Consider the following 8,794-nt stretch of genomic DNA (forward strand, 5'->3'; position numbering starts at 1 on the left):
ATTCCAGACAGTGGCTTAAAGTCATAAACGGTGTTAGAAAGCATGATATGTTCAAGGACAGATAGCATAGGCTTCAACTGTCAAGAGATGAGTCTGAAGAGACAGGCAAGAACCAGGCTGTTGAACAGCCTAGAATATCAAATTAAGGACTTGGTTTGTGAATATATGAATAGAGAAGCCCTAGATTCTCAAGAGCATCTGTGATCAAAATAAAAAAAAAAAAAGGATAAATCCAACTGTTGGGGAGTCAAGGAAGAGCCATGGTAAGGTTTTACACAGGGGCACATGGTGTGACCTGGTGGCCAGTGAGGAGGGTAAATTGCAAAGGGACCTGCCAGAGGCAAGAACATTAGTTGGCGTAATTGGGGCAGGAGAGGCACGAAGACCTGAGCTGTGGTAGATACAAAGGGAATCGAGGAGATAAAGTTTACAGGGGGTTAGTAACCCTCTGATCCCCCCCCAAAACCGGCATATGCTTATCTCCAAAGCTCAACTGAGGCTGTACCTCTCACTCTTCCCCTCAGCCATCCTCCCAACTTTCAAGCTGCTTTTTGGGGGGCCTTTTTGCTACTTTCCTAAGCTGCCTTTGAAGTTTAATCAAGCCTAACTGATTTCACAAGTTGACAGAGAGAGCCTGGCCCCATGCTGGGTCCCTGGCCCTATATTCCCATGGAGTAAAATCTGTCAACTGACCTCAGGTAAGGCAATGAATTGGCCTTGAGCTGTTCTCTGACCCTCTGCCTGTGGCTTCACAACATGGGCATAGTTCAGTTAAGAAATCACAGTTCCAGGAAAAGAGCACACATCATCTAGTTTATTTTTCTCCTGATTAGTTTCATACCAACACACAGACCCCAATCGATAGCAGGCAAAATGGAGGGAGGCCCTCAAAGCAAGCTGATTTTCTAGATGCCCCTTTCCTTTCCTGCAAGGCCCATCAGAGAGGTGCCTCAACTTTACTTGTATCTGATGGTTGTATCCCTGGAGGTGAAGCCAGATGTCAGGCTTTCTGTGGGGAGACAGGACTCTGTGGCCAGCTGGAATGCTGGGGAGTCAAAGATTCCCCCCGCCAGCAACAAAGAGTAACTGTTCCTCTCCACATGGGCATGCATTGTCTTGATCTGCTTCCAGGGGACTTCGGAAAGCAAGTCTTCCCCTAGAGCTCCTTGGACCTTCTCACTCAACACAACAGCAACACAGACAATGAGGTGCCCGAGGTCTATGTTCATAGGCCAGTTGAATATAGCCAGAGTGACCTGTTGACTCAAGAACCCAACTTTCAATACAGAGGGCTATATCCGGAGATTCCTGTCAAACTGATGCTCTAGAGGCTTGCCAAGCATACTAAACCCCAATCAGACTCTGACCGGTTCAGTTTGGGCACATCAAGAGTGGGGAAGGAGGATGAGCTGTGGCTATGTGTGGTGCCCTCACACACTCTTCCAGCCCCTTTTCATCTGCCTTCTCTTTTTTCTCCTCTTCTTTGTCCTTTTCTCCCTCCTCCTCCTCCTCCTCTTCCTCCTCCTCTTCACTGTTTGAGTCCTCATGTAGATTGATGGTGGCCTGGACAGGGAAGTTCTGCAGCAGAATCTCCCCATCACTGTACAGGTAGTCAAAAGAGTGGGATTTAGGCCAGAAGAACCTGTGGACAGAGAAGAAATATGGTCCCTAACTTCCACAGGTCTCATATATACAGGCCAAGAAGGAATCCAAGCCCTATACTCCTTCCCCTCCTTGCATTAATGAGGTGAAAGGGAAAAGAAGAAAGCAAGCATTGTAACAGAACCTTCTAGATTGTTACAAATTGACCCCAGGCAGGAAGGTAATGTCTGGTGGGCCTATAGCTGTGGGGAGCCCCTGCCCCAGCACCTGACAACTCTGACACAGATCCTACCCCCACCCCCCACTTCAGAAGGTCTTCTAGCCAAGAATTACTTAGCCCTGTGTCCTCCATGTCCTACGAAGGCTTTCTTCACTGACGCTGTCCATAGGGGCTCATTCTTAGGGGTCATTGACAGTGCCTGCAGGGAAGGCAACCTTGGCCAATTCCCTTAACCACTCTGGGCTTCAGTTTCCTGGTCTATGAAAGAGATAGTGGCATTGCCTCCCCACTCCTGCTTCACAGGGATGTTGTGAGGATTTAAAGAGCTAATGGATCTACATCAAGTTCCGAGCTTGGCGCCAGAAGCTTACCTGACAGGGTGATGGAACTCGGAGTTAGCCTTGGTGACTTTGGCACCTGTTGCCCCACCAGTAGCCTGTCCAAAGCAAAAGCTAGCATGTGGGTCAAAGTACGTGTCCAGACAACTGCCTCCTTTGTATCAGAGGTCACAAACCTACAGGTAAGATAATCTAGAAGAAACCTTAGACATCCCTGGGAGCAGCCCTTTCCTGCCCCACAGCAAGAGTTGTGTCCTGGTGTTGGTTGTAAAACAAGGGCACAGAATCCTGGGGGTTGTTTGCTTTTCTGCCCCTGTTCTAATACCTGTGTTGTTTGGAGACTGTCCAGGAGACAGAGTTCTACTGAGCAGCAAAGATTTGGAGATGGGTTTGGGGGAAGAGCACTAGGGTTAGGTGCCAGGAGACCAGGATTCTAGCACCAGCTCTACCACAGACTATCTGTGGGGTCTGCCCAAGTCCCTCCCCTCTCTGGGCACTGTCTCTTCATCTTTCAAATTGCCATGGAAACCTTGGGTCTGCCTTCCTCCCAGAGCCAGAATCAAATGTGCACAAGTCTGTGGAGATGCTATCCCACATCCACAGCCCTGGACCAAGGTCAAGGGCTCTCTGGAAAGGGATCTGGTCAATGTGAATACACGTGGCCGCATATACATGTGACCATGTGTAACGGGGGCTCAAACTCACCGAGTCTATGAGTTTCCTCACCTCCGTTGGTGGGTCATTTGTAGAGGACAGCCAGGGCCTCCAAAGGCAAGCTCCTCTAGGACAAAGAAGGAGGAGCTCAATCAGTGGAGGAAGGAAATTGGAGCCTGGAAATCCCTGAGATAACAAAAGAGGCTTCCCGAAAACTTGGCTCAGATGCCATCTACTCCAGGAAACCTTTCCTGAGGACCCCAAGCCCAGGTCAGGGGCCCTCCTCCCTGCTTGAACAATGTGATCATTGCTTTTGTCATGTCGTTTTGTAATTATTTTTACTCACCTTTGAGCTTCTTAGGGGCAGATTTATGTTTGATGATGTCTGAATCCCCAACACCCAGTACAATGCCTGGTACACAGTAGGCATGTCACTAAATGTTTCTTGGAATGTTAAATGTTTGGAGGAATGTGGAAAATATCTTGCCTCCACCTCCTGTTCCAAAAAGTAGAGTTCAGAGTCCTACCATCTTCTTGGGCTGGGGAAAGGGGTCTGAAATATTCCTGGGCCCACTGCTTCCCTGCTGGACTTCCAGAGGAAAAAAAGCAAATGGAGATCTTATGGTGTGGTCAGAAGGAGACAGTCCCCTAGTCAAAGGCTTCTTGGGACTCTGGTCCTCTTTTACCCCCTCTTCAGCCTGGGTCAGATTAAACTCAGGCTTCATGGCAGTCTCCCCTGTGCTCCTCAGTGGACTGAGGAACTTGGCCCATGAGGCCCTGGCTGCTTGGCTTTCAGCTTTGGCAATGCCCACTGTCCCCAAGTCCCTTCTTGCCACCTAGAGGGATGAGTGAGGTGGGAAGCCAGTTGAGGTATTTCAGCCTGAGATCTGGAAGGGGCAGTCTCTGAGGGCTGTGAGGCTTTGCCTTACTCCTCCATGGAGAGCAGGGGCATCCTGGACATTTCATTTTTTTCCTCCCCCATGACCCCATTAAACCTGAGTTCAGGTTGCCAAAGACCAAGTTCCACTTACCTTTCACTGCCACCTACATGCTGTCTGGAAGCAAGTGGTGATGGACTTAATAAGCCAGGGAGTGCCTGGGGGGCCTGCGGGAGGGCTGGAGCTAGGACCAGGGCCAGGGCTGGGACAGGGGCAGCAGCAGGAACAGAAGAGTCCATCCTTAGGGGATTGGAAGCCAGGCAGGCTGTAGGGGCTCCTATTTCTCAGAACCTCTTGCATTCTTCTGGGCTTTCCTTGGAGACCCTTTTATAAGGCCTTCTTAGACTCATAAATTATTCAGGGCAGTGCAGGGCTGGGGGACCTGGGAGGAGGGATGAAGATTTAGAATGGGAGCTCAGGGAGGGGGAGCTGGGTCCCTGGGTGTGAAAGCTCTCCCAGTTGAATAAACAGAGAGTCAGTGGGGGGTGAGGGATTTTCTTTACCTCCAAGTCAGAAAGGAAAACACAAAAGGGCCAAATCACACACCATTTGTGCAAATTCCCCAGGCAGTAGCAAGGCCAGAGGGGGGGAAAGGAGGGAAGCTCATTAGCACCCCGAACCACAGAAAGTTGTCAGGCACAGAAGGCTGGATAGACAGGCCTTTGTCAAAGCCGGTTCCCAACAAGAAGGGCCAGCTGACCTGGCTGAGGAGAGTGAGGGACTCACACGTCACTTCGGCTCAAACCCCAAAGAGATTTGCCAAGTGGACCTGACATGGGGTGCCTGCCATTAAGCATACCACCTGGGTTAGGAAAAAAGGAGGTTCTGGATGGAACAGGTCCAGTTGCCTGTGGAGTGAGCCTCAAATCTTCCTTCCATGCCTTTTGCTTTATGGGTCAGTTCATTTGCAAAAGTGCCTGAGTCTCCTCTCCAGCCTCAGCAGTAAGTGGTCCGGTAAAGGTGTGTGGGCAGCATTTCAGGGCTTCCACGTCAGATTCCAAATTTCAAAACTCAGCACCAGGAGCCAGCATGCTAGTGGGAGGGGGGCTGGGAGGCAGGGTTCTGCCTGGCCATTAAGCTGCTGAAGAACCATCCCTGGCCTAGGGGCCTCAGTTCCCTCACGTGTGAGAGGAAGGTGCAGGGTGTGGGTCCAGTGGCCTCAAAGGGCCCTGCCAGCCTGAACACTCTGTGACAGGGCCTGGGTAGATGGGTACTGATCCAGAGGCAAGCTTGGCAGTTACTGGCCTTAGCCAGTCTTCTGGGCCTTTGCCAGAAAGCTTCCAGTTACAACTACTGGCGGGCTCCTTGTGCTGTAGAGATCCCGAAAATATTCCTCCAGAGCTCAGTGTCCAGCACCGGCATGGATTCAGCCTCTTGGATATTCGTCACAGTCAGGTTTATAATCATCCAAAAACTTTGAAACAACTCTATGCCCCATAACAGGAAACCAGTTAGATTAATTAGGGTAAGTCTTTGCAACCGAATACTAAGCAGGCACTCACAATCATGTTCTAGAAGTATAATTATCAACACAGAAAGTTGGGGGGAGAGAAATCAGATACCAAAATAGTATGAATAGTTTTATTCAAAGGCCCCTCTTTTCTCTGCTCCCCTGCCTCCTACCCCCACCCCATTTCAAACCCCAGGGCCACTCTGTGCTTTGTAGCAAAGGAAAATTAGAAACAAATGCCTCACTTTAGAAAGCTGAGAGAAGGTTACTGGGGTTGCTTCTGCGAGTAAGACTATGGGGGATTTTTACTTCTTTCTTTATGCTTTCCTGAACTTCCTAAAAAGTTCCACAGGGTCTGATGCTCTTTGGGTAGTAAAAAATCAAGACACATGAGAATAAAAAAGAAAGAAAGTAGTGCTTCTCTGCAGGAGAGAACACACTTGGGCAAATAACACTTGTTCTGTGTGACTTCAGAGGGCAAGGCTGAAGCTCATGGTTGAAGCTACAGGCAGACACATTTTGGCTCCATCAAAGGAAAAACATTCTAATAGCGCAGCCACCACCTAACCCAAGGGCCTGGCACTGTCCCAGGCCTCAATAAACAGAGGTTTATTATAAGCTCTGTGTCCCCGAATTGTGTAAGTGCAAGCTGGATCCTGGATCCTGGAGAGGGGAAAAGGAGGGCTGCTGGGAGCCCAAGTTTCTATCAGTCTGTCACAGTTCTAGCTAAATGTGCCTCTGGAAGATGAAAGTTTGCTTGGATTGCTTCGCTGGCTCAACTGAGGGGTGAAGCTAAGAGGAGGAGCCAGGTGGAAGAAAAGGCTGGAAGGACATGGCATGTGAAGGAGAAAGAAGCAGACCTGTTGTCACTCCCTGAAATCTTTTTGACCTCTAGGTGGCCATGGTCTGTGAAAATAGGAGGGAAGAGGTCAAGGGAGAAGAGGTAGACATTTCTCAGCCATGCCACCTATCATGCTACCTCTGACCTTGAACCTGTGTTTATTCCCTCACGGTCCTTCACCACTGGCTGTCTAGCCCCTTCACTCCTGTGAGCAGGCCTCAGGGTTCCCCTCATACCAACTCCCAGAATGCTCTCCTGGAGTCCCATTAGCCTTTAGGTGTGTCTGTGTGGCCTTTTGTTCTCCACACACAATGGTTGTCCTGCTACCTCCTAAGAATGGCCACCACCTACCCCATTCAGCTCATGGGAGATGAAGCCACTCGCCCCCTTGTTGGGCTCTCCCCAGCCTGAAAGATTTAAGACCTGCAAGTGTTGCTGGGCAAAAGTGGGAGCCTGGCTGTTTCCCTCTGCAGTCAGCACAGAACAGGAGTGAGATGGCCAGCAGGGTGGCAAGGAAAGGGGTGGGAACGACCAAAATGAATAACTTCTTGTCAGGGTGATTATGATCCTACCACTGTTTCCCCTAACATTTTTGGGTTTTGTCAGTGCTTTGCCAGGCTCTGCTGAGAGGGCTGGGTGCTTCATCTGGGCTACATGGCACTGGGCATTGCCTGGCAAAGGAATGGTCTAGAAAGAGGAAAGTGCTGAGGATACTGCCTCAAAGTGCTTACAGCTTAGGGAGGGAGACAAAGGCTGCACAGGGGAAGACGGACTCAACTAACCTCAGCTGGGCCCTGGTACCGCTCAGCCACCCTCCAGCATGGTCCTCTGTCAAGCCCCAGCTCCAGCCTCCACATTTCCCTGGGCTACATTCCAAACTTCCTTCAACTCCCAACCATGTTCCTGCCCCACCCCTCTCCTCCTACTTCCCTGAGAAAACAGAAGCCTTCAAGCATGAATTAACTCAGTGCCCTGCCCAACCCCCCCAAAATTGGCCTGCCTTTCCAACTTCCTTCCCCTCCAGCCCTCCCTTCTCAGGGGGCAAGGTGCCCCTCTCGTTAAAGGCTAATCCCTTTACCTGGGCCTTGACCTCATCCACCTTCCTTCTTTGGGCCCTTCCTCTAGACGTTGTGCCCTTCTCTTCAGGAAAATTCAGCTTCTTTATACCAGCTCGTTCCCTTCTGATTACAAAATGGAGGTCTTTTTTATCCCCCCAAAATAAGGCCCCTCCCTCCCCAGACATGTTCCCTTGTTTCTTTAACATGTTCTCTCTCTCTCTCTTTTTCTCTCCTGCCTCCCTCCCTCCTTCTTTCCTCTATTTCCATCACTGTCAAATGTGTTGAAAGGAGAGCCTGTAGACTGCCAATTTCCCCTACTTCTCATATGTACCTCAACCTACTGCAATTGGGCCCTCACCCCATCTTCCTAGTGAATGGGCACTACTAAAGGTCACCAAATAACCTCCTAATTGTCAAATCCAGTGATCTTTTTGAACATTGGGTGGCAAAAGACATTGTTGGCCAAGTCCTCATTTCTTCAACCCTCCTTCTTCTGTTGGCCTCCATGATTACTGTCTTGTTTTCCGCCTACTTCTGGAACCACTCTTCTTGATCTCAGTTGCTGACCTCCTTTCCTCTGCCCATTCCCAGATCTGTGGTTGTCAGTTACCGTCCCCAAATTAGGGTGATACACAGTGATATTTCCAATGGGTCACAGCAAAATGGGAAAAACATTCAAAGTAGAGTTTTTCAATAATCTAAATGTATTCAGTTATAAAAGACTTTATTCTGACATTAGGCCTTTCCTATTCTTGGAGGGAGCAAAATATTTTTTTTTGAAATTATAACAATGGTGGATATTAGCTTTTTCTTTAATGTTCCAACTTGGCAAAATAAAATGTTAGTTTCTCTATGTCAGTCCCATTGTTTGTTGAATGAATCAAAACTTGAGAATGATATTTTCTCCCCCCAAAACCTCCTCTGTACCTACCTCAGTAACCAGCATCATATTGCCCAGGTAATTGAAGCTAAAACCTCAGCCATTTTCTCACATCTGCCCCCCTTGTGCTCCCCATGCTCTTCATTGTTTCTTTGATTATGGCCTCATCTGTGCTTTCTCACCTGGATGCCTGGAACAGCTTCCAAGTTAGTTCCCCTGTCCTTGACTTGGCCCTTCCAATCCATCCTCCCCACAGCCACCCCAGTGATCTTTCTAAACCACAGACCTGAGTATACTCCTCTTGCCCTGGCAAACTTCCAGTTATTCCCAGCTACCTAAAGGAAATGTCCAGAATTCTTTGTGTGGCAGTTGAAGACCTTTGCTTCCTAAGCCCAGCCTGCTTCTCCAGGCTTCTGCCCCCAGTGCCTTCCATGCACCCTCCACTGTGGCTCCCCTTGACTTGACCTCCTCTCTCTAAACACGCCATAGTCCTTCCCTCCTAAGCTTTTCAGAGTTCAGGGCCTCTGAAGGTCTTAATCTGACCCTGTGTAGAGTTTATCATGGAGAACACTGTGGGTCACAACCAATGTCAGGACTTAAAATCAGTGTAGTGGGTTGCAAACAGCATTTAACCAAATGAATGAACAGCAAGTAGAAGAGTGGATCACATGTAATAAGGATGTATATTGTTCTGTAAAACTTTTTGCTTTAGCCATATGTAGATGGAGATCAAGATTTAAAGATACACAAACGCAAGTACTATGCCATGCTGCAAAATGTATTTCTTGCTGTGGGTCATAGTCACAAAACTGG

General features: G+C 49.0%; 1 protein-coding gene across 1 annotated transcript; it reads right to left on the reverse strand.

Annotated features, from left to right (window-relative positions):
* Positions 1–785: 785 nt before the first annotated feature.
* On the reverse strand, positions 786–4,178 carry RIPPLY1 (ripply transcriptional repressor 1). The gene is made up of 4 exons (XM_045471282.1): positions 3,846–4,178; positions 2,866–2,941; positions 2,194–2,258; positions 786–1,642 (listed from the first exon to the last, which is right to left on the reverse strand). Exons 1-4 carry the CDS (start codon positions 3,989–3,991, stop codon positions 1,372–1,374), a joined length of 558 nt encoding a protein of 185 aa, XP_045327238.1. The 5' UTR covers positions 3,992–4,178; the 3' UTR covers positions 786–1,371.
* Between the last annotated feature and the right edge of the window lie 4,616 nt (positions 4,179–8,794).

This window comes from Leopardus geoffroyi, chromosome X (genome assembly GCF_018350155.1).
Source record: "Leopardus geoffroyi isolate Oge1 chromosome X, O.geoffroyi_Oge1_pat1.0, whole genome shotgun sequence".
Classification (NCBI taxonomy): Eukaryota; Metazoa; Chordata; class Mammalia; order Carnivora; family Felidae; genus Leopardus; species Leopardus geoffroyi.